Source organism: Varroa jacobsoni, unplaced genomic scaffold (assembly GCF_002532875.2).
Source record: "Varroa jacobsoni isolate VJ856 unplaced genomic scaffold, vjacob_1.0 contig01056, whole genome shotgun sequence".
NCBI classification, from domain to species: Eukaryota; Metazoa; Arthropoda; class Arachnida; order Mesostigmata; family Varroidae; genus Varroa; species Varroa jacobsoni.
In genome coordinates this window covers 45,006-62,126 of record NW_019214576.1, presented here as the reverse complement: position 1 = coordinate 62,126, position 17,121 = coordinate 45,006, and the positions used below count along the sequence as shown (strand labels likewise).

The following is a 17,121-nucleotide window of genomic DNA, read 5'->3' as shown; positions in this document are numbered from 1 at the left end:
AAAAACATATAAAAACTGGACCCGGTTAAAAAAGGAAAATTAAATTGGAACTTGACCGAAGGCTAAAGTGCTGTTGTGGTGAAGAGTGTCTCTAGATAATTTAAAAAATATATATATATTTTTTTTTCGTACACAGCTACTAATTTTGATGCGAACAGGTTTTTATCGAAAAAAAATCTACACTTTATTTAGTCTTTTAGTTATCCTCTCTACCTAAACAAAGAAACATACGGGATCTATCTACCATGACGTTGTCAATCACTCAACTCGTGACTAGTTCTCCCTTCTTTTCGCTCGTGCTGTAGATATATTCGTTCCCTTTCTTAAGGGAAAGGTAAGCGTCCCTGTGGCGTTTTGGCAACCTCTCTACTTCTTCAAACATGGTCTTTGTCAATGAACTTTGCAAGCTCCTCCCTAACGAACAGCGGAACTGTGCCAATTCACTTCGCCAGTATTGGACCCGGCCCGTGTGTAGAATTAAAACGGAGACGACAGAGGATAGTAACCCCTCATGACGTGGCTTATTTTGCTACATTTTTGCTACTAATCTATTTCTACTATTTATACATGAAGTGTCTATCGTAGTTTTTAACTGACCGTCTATGTTGGAGGACAAAGTAACAATAAAACAAAAACTACGAAGCCGCATGTTATTTTACTGACGAATTTCTATAGTATGTGATCGTGCAAAAATATCTTCCTTATGATATATAACCTGCATGAATGAAAAACGTAATTTTTACATTTTGCTTCGTGAGCCGGAAATCCATTTTCGTCTGTGCGTGGAAGTTATAAAAGTTCGACGCAACGTTATAAAACCAATGAATTGCTTTTGTGAAAATTAACGAACGTTAAAGTGACTCGTGAAGTTTGCGGAGAACTGGACGAGATCAGCATATCATTCAATTCCTCGTTTGGCTGTCCGAATCAAAGAGGCCAAAACAAGACGTCAAGCCAAGTGAGATAGGTAAACATCGTCGGCGCAAGTGGCGCGTGTTTCAAACACCGAAAGAGCAATGTCAGCGCAACAGTCGCCTGTTTACAACCGGCTGAAGATGGCTGCTGTGGATTCAGCTTTTTTCCTCATTCAGGTAATACAGAAGAAGAATGAAGTTAATTCAAGTGAGTTTGCTCGACCAAACTTGTAGGTTTCGAATTTAAGTGAACTTGTGTTCTGTCCTCGAAGCTAATAATAGTAACGCGACTGAAAAGAAATCACAACATCTTTGGACTATAAATCTAAAAATGTTCCAAAGAATGATGAAATTCCTGTGAACTCAAGTCGTGTAAACGCGCCATGTTTATAGTATCGCAAAAGCAAGCGGCGGTATCTAGATATAGTGTACAAAGGGCACAAGTGATATAGTGTATTGGCTTGATTTACCTATGAGGTAACAGTTGTACTTGTTTCTGTGATTGTATATTCACTCGAGCAATGTAGGCCAAAGAGGGTCTACATGCAGGATATATCCTGTCACTTTCACTGTTCAATACATAGATTCGTTGTAACTTGTTATTAACAACATGATACAACCTGTTTTCCCATGAAACTTAGGGAACAGGCGGTGAGGTTTAAAACCGGCCTCAGACACACAGTTCGTTTCGTGGTAATCGAAGGAATCGACACTTGGGAGCAATGCTTACCTAAGACAAACACTCAATTCAAAACATTTATCCTCACTGCTAGCTAATCTTCACATATTCAGTGTGGAAGATGGAAAGCAGATTAGTATTCTTCAGTTGCTAATCGCTAACGAGATGATTATAGTAGCGGTACTAACTCAAAATTGTTGTTTTAAGGTACCTACAAATTTGTAAATAATAAAATATTTTTGAATGTTCATAATGATCGTTTCAAAGCGATGCTGTTTGCGCAACTACGTCGTATATTGTTGTGTCATTGTATTTATTCGTTGTGCATTATGGCAAAAGGCGCGATTTACGTTTAATAAAGATAAACAAACGCCTAGTTCTAGAACTCTGTTCGCTAACATTTTACATAAATTGAAAGTTGGCGTCTTGCTTCAAAACGGACCACTGCTTTTTGAAAATATTTACCATCATTATGCACACGACCTGAACTTATGTAGTAATTTCCTTTTATTTTGATGCGAAATGAACTGATACAATTGATTATGTGAGTCGGGCGTAAAGGACTACAATTTATGTTTATATACATTTAAACAATGTGAATTCAAGTTGGACATGTTGAAGTCACTGTTTTAATGCAATCCTAGTGGTGTTTTATTGTTTATTGGTCATCGCTTTAGTGACAAATTACGTATACACTTGAACCTAAATTATTTTTTTCAACAACTAACTTTTTGTTAACCAGCTACTAAGCCACGTTTGGGAAATAATATCAATAGCTCTATTTAATATTTTGACTAAATTTTAGGATAACGGTTACTAACTATATAATATCGTTCATAAAGGGTGAACGCTAAAAAATAGTGTTTCAACTCGGCAGCTGTTATTAAGTTTAACTGCCTTTAAAGGACACCAGAATGATCAATTATTAAGGAGGGCATATCAATTTTGCAAGCTGGCGATAAGTGCAAAAAGTCGTTACATTGTAACTGAAAAGGATGGAAAAAATTGATAATTATACGTCTTCCATGAGCGAATCAGTGCCCCGGATCCATAGACCCGGTCCTTTAAACATCACTAATCGGTTGCAGTACGTCCTTTGCCTTCCTGTGTATTGGCATTTAATGTCTATCTTCGAGGTGTCGTATGCTTATTTCTAATATAACTCGCATTAAAAATATGCCGTTTGCGCATCTTATCTTTATTAAAAAATAAGGCTTCATAATTGGCATTCGAAGACATGCCCTAGGCTATTGTGAAAGCGTTACCTTTGCCTTTTATTGCTGAATATTTGGCAAAGTAACGGCTCACGTATTTCGTTGAAATGCTGTACAAGGATTTTTGATCCTAGTTTTATACTAGACCATAGTACACTCATTGAAGCTATTTAAACTTGGGTAGAGAAATGAGGTAAAAAAAGGAGCATTTCTAGTTTCCTAAGAAGCGAAAAGTACCGTGTTTTTGTCAATGTGCTATTTGTGTCTAGAAATTCAAAATAAAAGTTCAAAAAAAAGAAAAACATTCAAAAATACTTTAGTGCTCCAAAGACCAAAGTAGACTAAGAATATTTTTTAAGTTTATAATACTGGGTTACCCGTAAAAGCACTACCTGAAACAAAAAATAGCTAAATCGAATGTAAAGATAATCAAGAAAGGAAAGCCATGTTACATATAGAAACAACGACGCGATGAAACACGGTAAATTGGAAACGGTTGCTTTACGTACGTTGTTTAAGCTGTTAAGTTTTTACAGCAGACGGCTAATTCATTCATGCACAAAATGGAATGTATTCGCGGTAGAGTTTAGACCCAGATTAGGATGTGTCTTCAAGTTTAGTTCGAAACACGTTATCCTCTGCGCTATTACGGATACAAATTGATAAGAGTTAAAGGTAATCTACTGGTGGTACGGTTCCGGGAGTCCCGTAATAGAGAGTACTAAAAGTTGCAGGAGGCGCATACAATGCAAGGATGAGCGAGATACGCGATCGTGAAGAGTTACGTTGCTTATGGATGTCATTGAAGAACTGTGCAAGCCAGGCCAGATGCAAATTTAGAGGAAACTTCGCATTTTCACCTTATTCGCTTGCTCCGACTATAATGAAGTAATCACGAAAATCTGTGAAGAAACTCATACTGATGACATGTAGTTCACCGCTTATTTTTATCGCAAAATATTATACCTATAACACACCTATATAGGACTGACTGAATCATATACTTATTATATACTATTATTTATTATTGTACATATATTATTGTAATACACACATATATGTATTTCAATTTCGAGTGTGGAGCGGGACTGACAGGTTAAAAATAATTGCAAAAAAATGTCTCCCACTAATGAAATCAGCTAAGTAGACTTATTGATAGGTATGGCTACTGCTTTTTGATTTCACCCGGGAATAACTACTGAATGCAGATGTAGCAAAGGTTCCACAAGTACGCTGCGACGAAAGACCGGCAAGAATATCAGGGTATTTCACAATAGCAAAAACTACCGTCTTTAAAAAAAATCCATCAGCATCCTTTGCTGACTAGATCTATAGGATGGAATAAACGTCAAACTTTCTTTGATAAGAAAAAAATGTATCGAGATTTTAAAAATGGAAGCACCTAGACGAATCTAATAGTGTCTTGAGTTTCCTACAAAACATGTTTGCACATCTTGTCCCAATTAGCGAGGTAAATCCCAAAAGCTAGTGTTGGTGTTTATTGTAGTTTATTATAACCAACAATTTATACCTAATAATACCTAACACCTTCTTGACGTACTTTTTTAACAAATGTTTCGAGTTTTACTAAGCATCACTTGAGATAACTGGATAACACGATCGATATGTATCGTCAGGTCGACAACATTAATTCGGCTGTTAGTCTAAATGAAGGCAGCTCATAGCCTATATTGTTGGATTTGTAGATCTTACTAAGTTTTACATTGTATAAATAAAACATATCAATTTCCCAAGTTAACAAGATTCTACACAAATTTCTACATTTATAAAGCTGTTTTTCTGCAAACTGCTGTCACGGCCTCTGTTCGAGTTCGTAGCGAAACGCTTTTCGCTGTTGGCTGAAATGCAACATGCGTCGCAGCTTTAATGACACTTTCGAATGGACGACATAATCGCGCAGTGTCCACCAACAGTATGCTAAATGTTGGCGGAAATCAGAACAATGCGCCTTGTATCATCTAACCGTACGATACTTTCCTCGTCGGTCCGATCTTCACCAACTCCTTTTTTTGATGATGATTAATGATATATGACTGCAAGTAGAGAGAGTAAAGAAACATTGTTAGTACTGACTACTCGACTTTGCGACGACGATTGCGAAGATTATCTAAAGCGCTAATCATTATTAGGCTACTTCAACTTCATCCTTATAATAGTGCAGTGCTGAAACATTTATTTACTTAAAGACACGGAAAGTAGCTCAACCTCTCAGACTACATGGAATATGCGTCAAATTGCACACATGTCACTAAATATACATTGAAGTAAAATCGATAAAATAATCAATAACTTGTGAAAATAATCAATGACCTTCACGCATCTTTATCTATAACAAAAGTAAAGGGTTTTATTTTTCTACTAATTACTATGAAACCACAGCTGTCAAGCATTTACGAGCTAATCAACCAGTATTCTATTAAGGGTTGACCGTTTGTCACTTCCCTTAAGTTTGCACCTTCACGATAGACACTAGTAAGGGCAATTCAAAGTAGTTTTTTTTAAATAACTTCTCCTCTAAGAACTAAAACAAAATTAACGTGCAGCTTTTCGATGTATTTTGCAAGCAGTTTTATTTTGTTGTTTTTCTGTTTGCCTATCTACTTATAGTGTATTAGAAGTCGTTATTAAAACGTTATTAAAAAAAAAGTTATTAAAACGTACGTTTTATATTTCGAAACAGACTGCATATGAGGCCGTAGGCGACGTGTTTGATAGACGCCTTTTATTTGAGGTGGACACAATGTAATTATATAGCGCTTCGGATCGTATGAACTCGCCGTCTGCTATACGAATGCATGACAGTATAGCGTTGCTCTAATTCATGAAATTTTCTAGCCATATATTAATCTTTAAGCAAATCCTGCAAACGGAGCTTCAAGCGGCAATCTTGTAGGATTGTTCATTGTCATGTTGGCTAGACTCATTGATTGTAATAGGATATAAAATCCATCGTTCTTCGACATGCGGAAGGTCTCTATCAGCTTCGAAAATAGTATTCTATTAGCATCAGTCACTCCAACGACATATCCTACACAATTTATGTGTAAATAACTCTATTATTACTATTAGTCATTAATACCTTTTGTGACAAGTGCCAAATCTACATATGGGTTTTGTGATTACCATACCGCTATCGTTTTACTTAATACAGCGCTTGTCAACAAATTTGAAATCATCCACGTTTTTAAACCTAGCTGAGAAATCTGATATTAGCTTTACTCGCCCAGGTATGTTTTAAATTTTTGTCAAGGACTTTACTTCCCATGCATCTAAAGAATTTCTTCCATTACATCTTAATAAGCATTTATGCCGTGTTTTTTAGGAAATGGGAATCACATTCTCGCGTTATCGTAATTACTTGGCTTTGATTGGCCTAATCTACTGTAGCAAACTTGGATGCGCAGTCACTTCTCGTTTGTATGAGGCTCTTAAGGTTCACGTAGTAGCGCGGCTATGGAAAGCCGATCTGAAGAAATACGGCCAGTGGGCACGTGAGTATCCAACACTATCGACGGTTTCACCTAGCTCAGTTGTAGCAATTGTGCTTTATTACTTTGTGGATTTACGTTGTGTTATATTGTATGTCTGTCAACATATGCGGTTTGTCTGTAGGAGCGCAGTAGCAACGTGTTTGTCTGTTATGTTAAGTGGTTCAGCTTCGAAACCGGACCAAGACATTTCTTTCATGCTAGGTATAGCTAGCCATATAAAGCAATTCTCGACGGCAGCTCTGGATGTAGAACTCTAAACCTTGACTTAGGATTTTTTTTCTATCACGAAACTAATTGTTAATGTGGCCTATCCGATAAATAAAAAGTTTATTGCAATTGGGTTTTTCCCTTTGTTAATGATCCGTTTTAGTGGTGACGGGATGCACCGATGGCATAGGTCGCGAATACGCTCGACAACTCGCCTCTCGGGGCCTGAATATTATTCTGCTTAGCAGAAACCAGGCCAAGCTTCAGGCCACGGCCAGTGAACTCGGTAAGGTATAGCTTGAAATTTAGTGTACAGTCTGATGCTCCTTTATCGTTATTGCTTGTACTTTAGCTTTAGTTGCAGTTTCTTGATTAAACTAAGGTTTGTACTGTATTATTACGATAATAATATATTCAATTTTTCACCCAAGTCAAGGAGACTGAACTGATACTTCATTACCTGTTCATAATTGCTTGTATTCCCTAAACTAGATTAAGCAGAAAAATAATACGTCTAAAAAGATCCCTAATATTCATGTACCTTTTCCAGAACGTGACTATCAAGTACAAACCCACATTATCGTCGCGGACCTGTCCCAAGGTCGAGAGGTCTACGCCTCGATTGCAGAACAGCTCGGTAACAAGGAGGTTAGTAACCTAGTAGAATTATAATCAACTCAATTGCCACTACGTACTCTCTGGTAAACAGTACACATGTTCGAGGAGTCGACATCATTGAGTATTGCCAAAATGAACTAAAAGCTTCCTGTGCCAATGTGTCATTGCGGTATCGGTAAGAGCGAACAGGTTTGCTAATTTCCCGTTATGCAAGATTGGAGATTACTTCTGTATGCTCTCGTTTCATTCATAAAATGAGTCGCTCTTAAATACTATCAAACGACATTTTAAGCAATGAGAATAGCTGATGTTTTTTCACAAACAGCTGTTTCCATATTTATTGAACAAATGCAAACGAATATGCATTACTGTGCATAAAGTCCTTCATGAGTGTTTATATAAAGGTTTTGTGTGAAAAAGAAGCGATCGCTGTTACCCAGACTTAGTCGATTTAAATTTCAATTAAAAAGGTAAACAGCATTCTATGACTAATTTACTTTTGCCATCTTTTTTTAATTCTCATAGATCGGTATCCTAGTGAACAACGCCGGCGTCATGTACGATCAGCCGTCGCGATTCTGTAACGTGCCGGAGAAGAAACTCATCGAATCGGTGAATATCAACATGATGGCTGTTGTGATGTTAACCTATATCGTCTTACCTCAGATGCTCCAGAGAAAACGCGGCATCGTTATTAATCTCTCATCAATTTCGGGCTTCTACCCACTGCCATTGATGGCTGTGTACTCTGCATCAAAAGTGTTCGTGGATTGGTTCTCGATGGCGCTCGACGTTGAATACCGCTCGCAAGGTATCATTGTCCAATCCCTTATTCCGTCCTATGTCTCGACGAACCTTGTACGTTTCTCGAACTTCCTATCAAAGCCCTCGTTTATTGTGCCTGATGCAAAACGTTTCGTGAGTTCGGCGCTTGACACGATCACCTATTCGAAGAGAACGACCGGCTTCTGGTCTCATGGATTGCAGGTAATGATACGGCTCTGAAGTTTGTGTTTCCTCGTTGTTATTAATCGACTGAAAAACTGTCCGTACAATTACTTGTGAATTTTGAATGCAATTATGCGTTCAGTTTATCACTGAAATATTTGTGTTTTTTTGTTCCAGTATTGGGCTATGGAACACACTCCGCAGTGGGTATGGAATATAAATTCAAACCTGATGTTTCGCGCCATCGACTCTTCAAAGGAGAAAAAGTTTTAACTTACTTCCACAAAAAATCTTATTATTCATTTGTTATGATGTCCATAATTGCCAGTCTTAGAAAGATTCCCATTTACTCTATGCATCTAAAATGGCCCAACAAACGGCAAGATGTAGTTCTACAACATCAATAAAGACGACATCTTGGGCGTCAGATCAATAGACTATACGAAAACATCGCTTTATATCGACGAATGTGGTGATTGTCACTTTTCATGATCTAGGAGCGATCTTTTATAGATGACATTGGATTGTCATTATATTTCCATATACTCCATTTTATTTTGTGATAGATGCGGAAATCACTTTCATTCCAATTTAACGCGTTGCAAACACAATCAGCACGCCAAAAATTCATGAGCGACATATGAAGCAAAGAGTGGTGATATACTGAAAAGATGTTTGTTTTCGGAATAAACGGTGTCGTATTTAAAACCATGTAAAATATTGTGTCCTTCAGTCAATTAAACGAACGCAATATTGCAAGCAAGAGAAAACACGCTTAGCACATATTCATTGTTAAGATTATCTGGGGTGCTGTAAAAGTGACTTAAGTCCCAACAATGAATGCTATTAAAATTTTAGCATTTGTAAAAAGCGCGTGAGTCAAAGGCTTGGTGTTATTGAAGTTAGCTAGTTAGTGAATTTTATTTGACCAAATTTTAAACTCGCTTTAACAGACTCATTCACTAGCAAAATGTTGAATGCTACAAGATAGGCCTTCATTTAAGCAAACGCTGGAATCGTTTTAAGTTAGAGCGACGGGCAAAATTATAGGATGAGGTAATAGATCTCAATAAATTCAAGTAATCGGTGAGCCTTTGTTTGAAAAACACAAGAAGGACAAACTCCACACACTAAATCACCTACTGTTTTGAGTAAAACAAATTGCTGGAGAAAGTACAGTTGTATGCTTATTTAGTGCTTTAACTAAAAAAGTACCATTAACTTTCCAGCCATTTCGATAGGGTCGCTAGGGGAGTCTCATAGGCTTAGCTATACAAAAAATTTGTTCCTGCTATCTTATGGATACCTGTTGATATCTCAAAAGACTTCAAAGTCGAAGGTTGTGAGGCACTCCACGCCGCGCGGTCGACCTAGAAATTACTAGGTTCCTACTTATTTCAGGCAAACAGTGTAATCAGACTGCTATGATGCATTTACAAAGAAATTTGGAACTAGCAAGCCCGTGGTCCACGAAAGAAATGACCGGGAGAGACACCGATGACAACATCTTTTTTTCTGTTCGATAGAAACAGCTTGTACGATTCTCCTTATCCGCGACTTTGATGAAGATAGTATATATTTCTACTATGTTACTACATTCTTTGAAACGATTTACGTTAAAGGTTGCTGTGTAATTGTATGATGAAATCCCGCATGTCCAGCTGGTATATAACCGTCGCTCATGATAAGACTCTCTACTTTTTCGTAAATACGCAAGACAGATTTTAGCTCGTCCACTCGATACAAAAGACGGCAAATGGGATAGTGAAACCTAACTGGGTGACTACCAACTACGTCGTACCGCATCGTATGCCAAGAAAATGTCAATATCAGTTATCTAGCCTTAGAAGGGCTAGGTGCCACACTCATATTCTTTTAACAGATTATTTACGCCGATACAACGTAGACAGACCAATCAAGTAGGTCCTTATACAGAATAACAGATTACTTAAGGTGGAAAAAGAATTATCTTGTCAAGCAGGGGTTGCGAGGAAGAGTACGCGCACTCCACAGTTTCTTAGGTTGTAATGGAGTACAACATATTCCAAAGCTAAAAGATACGAAGCACTCTAGGTCAAGAGTCAGTCAACGACTGAAAGATTTAATTATATAACAACAGTATATCGGGAAAATCTACAATTCCGTATAGACTTGCTTATTGTAGTTCTTTTCTGAAAAGGCGGAAATGCATTTCCTTAATATGGATTTTCAACCAAGTCGTGGTTACTCGTTAGCATGGAATGTGTTAAAATTCGACCTATAATTGCATAGTTAAATTTTGAAAGAAATAATGAAAATATCCATTTCAAAATAGTATATTTCAATATAGTGTCTTTTTTTATTCAGTAAAGAACGGCTATAACCATATGAATAATTTCTGGTAAATTTCAAAAGCATAGTTCAAAGGTGGTACATTACTACCGTTGCAGAGATCTGAATGACTTATTAGACCGCTAAGACATTGATAACGTTTGAACATGAGAACGATAAACATGGAAACCCATATTTTTTGTTAGAACAAAACGGGATCGTTTTTCGTGTACCGGACGAAACAGACCGCTTCGCTCTGTGTCTAGGAGAGACGTGAAACTGATCGAACGGGTGCTTTATGAACACGTCAAGTATTACCAATTAAATCGTCACCGCACATTAGCGTATAGTCAACTTGTAAAAAAAAAAAAAGGATATTTTTCGTACACCATGTCCGTAGACCCGAAGTAAGTACTTCATAAAAACAAGGCAAATGTCATTAGCATTGTTCTCCAAACAGCTGTGTAGTATTGGCTTTCCCTTTGAGAAAATTCCAGGTCCGGTGCATTGGGAATATTGCTATATATTTGCTTATTACCTCCGTGTGGTAAAGTGATCTTCGCAGCCAAGAACTGTGTAAAATTTGTTAAAAGATATTAACTCCAACACTATCGACATAACGTTTTCAAAAAAATAGATGTTTTATTTCTCTAAAAGAAATACCGGGCTTGGACGAGATCACACGAAATTACTCACACGTGTCAAACGACGATGTCCAGGTAACTTCGCCTTCCGCGCTCAGTCTGATGTCCATACCAATTCGTGTTCCTAATGTTCATCTTTAAAATAGGTCGAATATATCCCAATACTATTAACCCAAAGATCACTCAGATCAAGATGTCAGTAGGATGTTTACACTGTCAGCGACCGTTTTTTAATGACAGCACCCCGATAACGAATACATTTATTAAATATCTTCTAAGGCTTGCTTTGTGCAATGGCGAACGCTTCCTTAAGGTGCATTCGCTCTACATCGTATTGCCGGTGTAACTCTGTAATCATAAATGTCCTGCGCTCCACCTCATTTACGAGAGTTTCCGATAACTTGAAAAATTCGTAGTAATTCACATGCATGAGCGTTTTCCGGTGAGGTTCCAGGAGCGCACTTTGTTCGAGTACTAACCTCTGATATTTGTTAATTAGCCTATTTAACTCAGCCTTCCGATTGACCTTGTTCTGGTAGGCTTTGTGCATCGCTTTCCAAGCATTTTTAGTTATTTCTCCGCTCAGTGCTTTAGGCGAGCCGGGGATTGCGCTGTTCAACACAGCATCGACCTCTGCTTCACTAATGATAGTACTTAATTTACGACACTCAAGATCGGCCTCATCTAAGGCTATCTTCGCGGGACCAATTTGGGTTCTTACTTCCTGAGCTTCTTTTTTCTTCGCATAGTACGGTTGTATAGCAATGACCTTGTCTATGTCTAATAATTTCAATAGTCTGCGGAGCCGATTATTGGTCATTCTAATTTTTTGCTGCAAGTTGCGTTTACGCTTTCGGATTTCTCCACGTAGCCTAAGCATGTTAACGCATGCCATATCAATAACATCAGTCGGATTCCTGAGCGGGTCAGCCGGGCCCGTGGGAGATATCACGTCATTCTGGGACATCAGAAGGATTCCTTCAAGCAAACACCTTCTTAAGGTTGAACTAATTTTGCTTCACCGGTGTATAGATATTATACGACACAAGCTAGTCTCGTCGTTACAACGCTTTGGTGAATTGTCATATCTATGTGGATATATATATTTAAATATATACGCTGCTTTGACAGTGGGTGTGAAAATGGCAGGTAACGCATAAAGTGGAGAAGCTATCTTGTGTACTCCGTGTTTCTAAGCCACAAAGAAGTACCAAACCTCGTAGCAGTTCTGCTAATTATTTTGATTAAATAAAGACAACAACAATATTTTGACAGCTATCCAAAGAAACTAATGAGTTAATCGTCGGTTATACCAGAGATGGTCATTCCGCTTTATCCTCGGTATTTTTATATACATTTTATAACGTGGGTTTTTCTGATATTCAAAAAATAGCTAAACGGATTGTTTTTATACCAGTAAATTGTTTTTTTGTAATGCAATAAATTACTAGTGACACATACTGATTAGCTACACGCTTTCACTTATTTTTTATATGCTTCTGGAATAATAACTCATATGTTTGTTAATGGTATTTTATCGATAACGCCTTCATCTCATTGATGGCCATCCCATGTCGTGCTCTGCGATGCTTAAGGATTTGGCCTGCACAGTGTACCAAAAATGTTAACTTTTGGGCAATATGTCTTCTTTATACTCCAATGTCATTTAAAAAAAACAACAGATCATCGCATGATGACAATATCACTGCTAATGATGTTAGTTATAAATATTTGATTATTGTAGATGAACAGGTCATGTTATATAATCCTTGCGAAAGAAAGCTGGTAACGCATTTGCCTACTAAAGGCAAGTAAAAGTTTAGGTTCGACACCAAACGTATACACAGTTCGCTATGTACTGGATAGATGTTATGTACCAGTTACTTATTGTCAAGAACATTTGACTAACAAATCCTGGCAAGATCCGCCAACCTGTATTACTGAAAATAATTTCTTTAATATTTCCCTTATGCAGTACATACCAAAGCTAAAATGGGTCGAACAGAATCTTCATTATGCCACTTCCTTCGCTATCTTCAGTCTAAAAGATCTCGGTTCCGTGCATTATCTCGTTTCCCTAAAAGCTACATCCGCCATATTATACCGCGTTTTTTGTGGATTTAATCGGTGTTCAAATCATCGAGTCTGTTCCCATAAGTGCCAATTTCTCTCTTCAAATAATTTATCTTCGATAATAAATTTATTTTCCCATTGCTTATTTTGCCTGCGCAGGGTTTCAAGGCTAATTAATCTTGATTATTCGACTGTTCTGTAATAATCTAATCTATCTGTAATAATCTGTCTAATAGCAATTGAGCTTCACTTCGCGTTATTTCCTAATTCTGCCACCCTGTCTATTTCCAACTTATCAGTGAAAAGTTTATAGAACGTGTGAATCGGTTCGGTGGCAATGCCCATTCTGTTTAGCCCTAATAAACAGAAAGAATTACACTGTCGCAAAGAAGAACTGCCTACTCTCTAAAAACAAACCAAAAATCCGACGACCTGAATGACCTAACGAAAAGAAGTCATTTAAATTCAAGATCCTAACAAAAGCATATTCTTCTGATGTTGCTATGAGGGCTATTGCTGCTGTTGCATTAGCAGCGTTGTTATTTTTTCCAGGGGCATTTTTAGCCTCGCCGCTCAAGCCATAGAACCTTGTGGCAATTAGTGTAGGTTAAGCGTAGGAAATTTGAAATACATTCTAGTTGCGTAAGCGGAAACACCATGCTTCTTACCACCGCCATTGCCAATGCTTATATCTGGTCTGGAGCGATCTGTGAAAAGCCGCTACCTGCAGGTTTAACCGCCGACTTTCTTCTGTACCGATCTGCTGCACATGCATGAAAACAAAATAAGAGGCTTGCGATAAATAGATAGTTAGGTTTTAACCGCCTTTTGACTGTTGGGCTGTCCTGTAAGCTGGCATGGTGCAATCATCGGAAGAAAATGTTTTTTACTCAAAGAATGTTAGGTATTCTTTTCTTAGGTACTATTCCCGTCTATGAGCTCTTTCTAATTCATCCTCTTGTACCTATCCTATGGTACCCCAGCTCAATGCTATCTTTCAACATACATGACCCTGTTAAACTTCAACAGTTTATGTACAAATTAAATTGCTTTGCAAAGTTTCCCTTGGCTAGCGCTTTTAAGGCTCCTTTCCTTTTTCCCTGCTTCTATTAAACATTAAATACCTACAAATAGTTATCAGAAACGCACCTCCAAATCACTTTTGTCATCAATCGAGGCCGGTGACCTGTCTAGACATCGCTTGCTCCCTAATCGCAAAGAAAACCCTTTCAATGCTGGGGCATCCACAGTGAGCGGTGCAGTTTGCATAGGAACTACTCCAATGAGCGTTTGCCGTCAAAATCACGCCCGTTTATTAAGCTGCATCTGTGTGAGCGTGAGTTATTTCTGGATTAATAGGAATACTACGGGTTGTTCGGGATTATATTGTTGTATATAGCAAAATTAGATAGGATCCGTGCTACCGTTGTTCTAACTCTCGAACCATAATATTCGTCAACGAAGAATCTATTAGATGCATTCTTACCTGAATGGAAAAAAATATTGATTTACCACTAGGAACAAGAATTATGTACGTTACTTTTGTACGTGTGGTATAAGTCTAGATACAATTGATTTATACCTGAATTTCTAGATTTCATAGAGGTAACTAACCCCTATAAGCGGCAGAAACGCTTGAAGAGCCAAACTTCTATGATTTTGAAATCTATGAAGGTGTGTATATTATCTTGTGAGTTTGCGTACGTTAATACGATCACGAATTTTTTTTTTTTTTTATTAATTTTTAAATGTGCATACCGTTGAAAGCAAATTCATTTTCGATTTGCAGGTCTTGCATTCGTCTGATAGAAGGAAGCAGTGTTCTGACATGGTAAAGTTTGCGACCTAAGTATTGTAGCAGCGCGGCTTGAAGAAAGAAATGCATGTCTATTTTAGCTGGCCTTTATTTCTGGGACTTGTCTGAAGCAATGCTTAAAAGTAGTACCAGAGGTAAGATGTGAAATATATTTCAATTTCCATTATTTAGAATAGCTATAATAAGCTGAAAAAGTTTTCCCGAACCACACACTAGACCTAGTACCTCCAAGCTTGCAAATCGATTTTCGAAACCTGCTAATAATCTCCGAGTGATATCAAAATTTCACAAAACGTATTTTGTTACAATAATGTACAATATCGTAATGCGAATAAATGAAGCCATTTCGAAACACTTCCTCGACTACCTCGACCGACTATATTAATCAGACTAATTGAGCCTACGTCTTGAACGTTATTCTCATCCTCCCTTCGGTGATACAGTCGTCTTTAAGAACTATTCGACGGGTCAATTACGAGTGGGGTAAAGCATATGGGGTTTCAAGTATCTCGAAACTTTGAAGTCCGATACGCCTTGCACTTACAGAGTACGTACGAGCTTCCGAATGTGTTCAAAGTTCCAATATCAAGCTTATATTTACTATAAGCGCCCACAAATTCCTTGCCTCTCCATCTCACACTAATTTGCACTTTACTCTTTACATCTCTCAGATTTATAAATGAGACATGTCCAAAGGTTACTCTTCAGATCGCTCAATTGCGACAACTCATCATTTTTAGGGTAATATTAGCATCTGGCTTTGGAAAACAACGCGATTCGGGCTAACCAGTTGTATAGTTTAACAAAATCTTCACTGTTGCTTTGAATCATATACGAAAACATGGTGCGTGACTTCTACTTCGATGAATGGGTAACGACTGCAAACGTTACTTGTGAGCAGTTGATACGGGCAGTCAATAATGTTTGGAATACCCGGAGATACTTAAAAGGACGCGCTGTTGCTAGGCATGGAAAGCCTCAGGTCGTCTCTGTTATACGCATAGCACGAAAATAGGTATTCAAGGGCGAAGGTGCGTTGAGATATTTATCTCAGTAGCTCTCAAGAGTATTACTTGAACGATCTGCCAAGGTAGGGGGCCCCAATAAAAGCAGTCAATAAGTATAGAGTAGGAGAGAGTTTCTTGCGTTAACCATGTCTCTTCTTGCTTACACTCTAAGTGAACGGTTAAAGAGAAGACTAAGTGCGTACTCGGTCTGTGCTTAGTTATGACCAATGCCTTTGAGCAAACGTTGTAACACCGAGTCATTGCTAATAACAATTTGCCTCCTTTGCCGAAATGAAAGTGCGTTTACATTGACGAGCTCCCTATGGCTGAGCGAGTCTACCTAGAAGCACCACGCACGCCATAGTCAAGAGACTTTTCACAGACTTCGATCTTGCGTTTCGAACAGAAGGAATACCTGTCGTATATCTGCATTCGAGGGGGTAGCACTTCTCAAATTCGAACGGCATGGCAAAACAACTAAGCTTAACGGGTAACAACTAAGTTCATTACCGCTTTTGATAATGTCTGTGCGTGTGAAGTTTGAGCGAATAGATTTGGCAAGAGATTTGCCGGCCTATACCGGTCCCACACGACGACTGTCTGCCATTGGTAGCCAACCTCAAAGTCAACCTGAGGCACTAAAATATAGGCTAAATATGATAGGGAATCCATCAGAGCTAAAATGGCCATACAGGATACGTTAACGATATTTATTTCACAGGACAAAAATGCTGAATTTTTCTTACTTCTTTGGATGGTATTCAAATGTCTGTTATGGTTCCACGTGGTTGAACAATGATTGTGATAACATTTATATAGTAACGAATCGAAAATGATAATAATAATTTTTGGTTTTTATCTGGCCTACATTTTGTTATTAATTAAAAAAGTAATGTTTTCTAATATGCTGAATATTATCACATATCTATTATATAATTAAAGGCACGACTACGATTACGGTATCCATGTGGCTTTCGAGTAGCCCTTCGACAATGCTTGCAAAAAACAATCTAGTTAGTGACAGCGTGAACAAAGAAGATCAGATCTCCCAAAAACACAAATTGGCTTGAGCTTGAACCACCGTAGCCACGTTTCTTGTTGAAGCGAACGACTAATTTCTTTTTTGCCAGGTACGAAAGACTTGAAATTTGCCGTTTAACGTGATAATAGACCGTTTTG

The 17,121-nt window shown here is 37.9% G+C and overlaps 1 protein-coding gene and 1 long non-coding RNA gene across 9 annotated transcripts; one reads left to right on the top strand and one right to left on the bottom strand.

Moving 5' to 3' along the window:
- Window positions 1-395: 395 nt before the first annotated feature.
- On the top strand, window positions 396-8,810 carry LOC111271815 (inactive hydroxysteroid dehydrogenase-like protein 1). Of its 2 annotated transcripts, none has more exons than XM_022852819.1 (6): window positions 396-1,091; window positions 6,151-6,319; window positions 6,690-6,812; window positions 7,077-7,174; window positions 7,670-8,131; window positions 8,270-8,810. In XM_022852819.1, the coding sequence occupies exons 1-6, from the start codon at window positions 1,017-1,019 to the stop codon at window positions 8,363-8,365; spliced, it is 1,023 nt and encodes a 340-aa protein (XP_022708554.1). In that variant the 5' UTR covers window positions 396-1,016; the 3' UTR covers window positions 8,366-8,810. The 2 variants fall into 2 exon arrangements, with proteins under 2 accessions (XP_022708554.1, XP_022708555.1); XM_022852820.1 differs by having other exon boundaries at window positions 1,076-1,122.
- On the bottom strand, window positions 3,812-15,958 carry LOC111271816 (uncharacterized). 7 transcript variants are annotated; one of them, XR_015315477.1, is made up of 5 exons: window positions 15,480-15,957; window positions 14,269-14,445; window positions 13,029-13,879; window positions 9,399-12,649; window positions 8,118-8,187 (listed from the first exon to the last, which is right to left on the bottom strand). It is a non-coding gene; the product is annotated as an uncharacterized LOC111271816 (long non-coding RNA). The 7 variants fall into 7 exon arrangements; XR_015315480.1 differs by lacking the exons at window positions 8,118-8,187; window positions 9,399-12,649 and adding an exon at window positions 3,812-4,861 and having other exon boundaries at window positions 13,788-13,879; window positions 15,480-15,955; XR_015315479.1 differs by lacking the exon at window positions 9,399-12,649 and having other exon boundaries at window positions 8,088-8,187; window positions 13,788-13,882.
- Between the last annotated feature and the right edge of the window lie 1,163 nt (window positions 15,959-17,121).

Bases quoted from the DNA above. Each gene is read 5' to 3' on its own strand.
- LOC111271815 (XM_022852819.1), top strand. From the start codon at position 1,017: ATGTCAGCGCAACAGTCGCCTGTTTACAACCGGCTGAAGATGGCTGCT. The intron at 1,092-6,150 runs GTAATACAGAAG...CGTGTTTTTTAG, and splicing joins CAGCTTTTTTCCTCATTCAG to GAAATGGGAATCACATTCTC. The intron at 7,175-7,669 runs GTTAGTAACCTA...TAATTCTCATAG, and splicing joins AACAGCTCGGTAACAAGGAG to ATCGGTATCCTAGTGAACAA.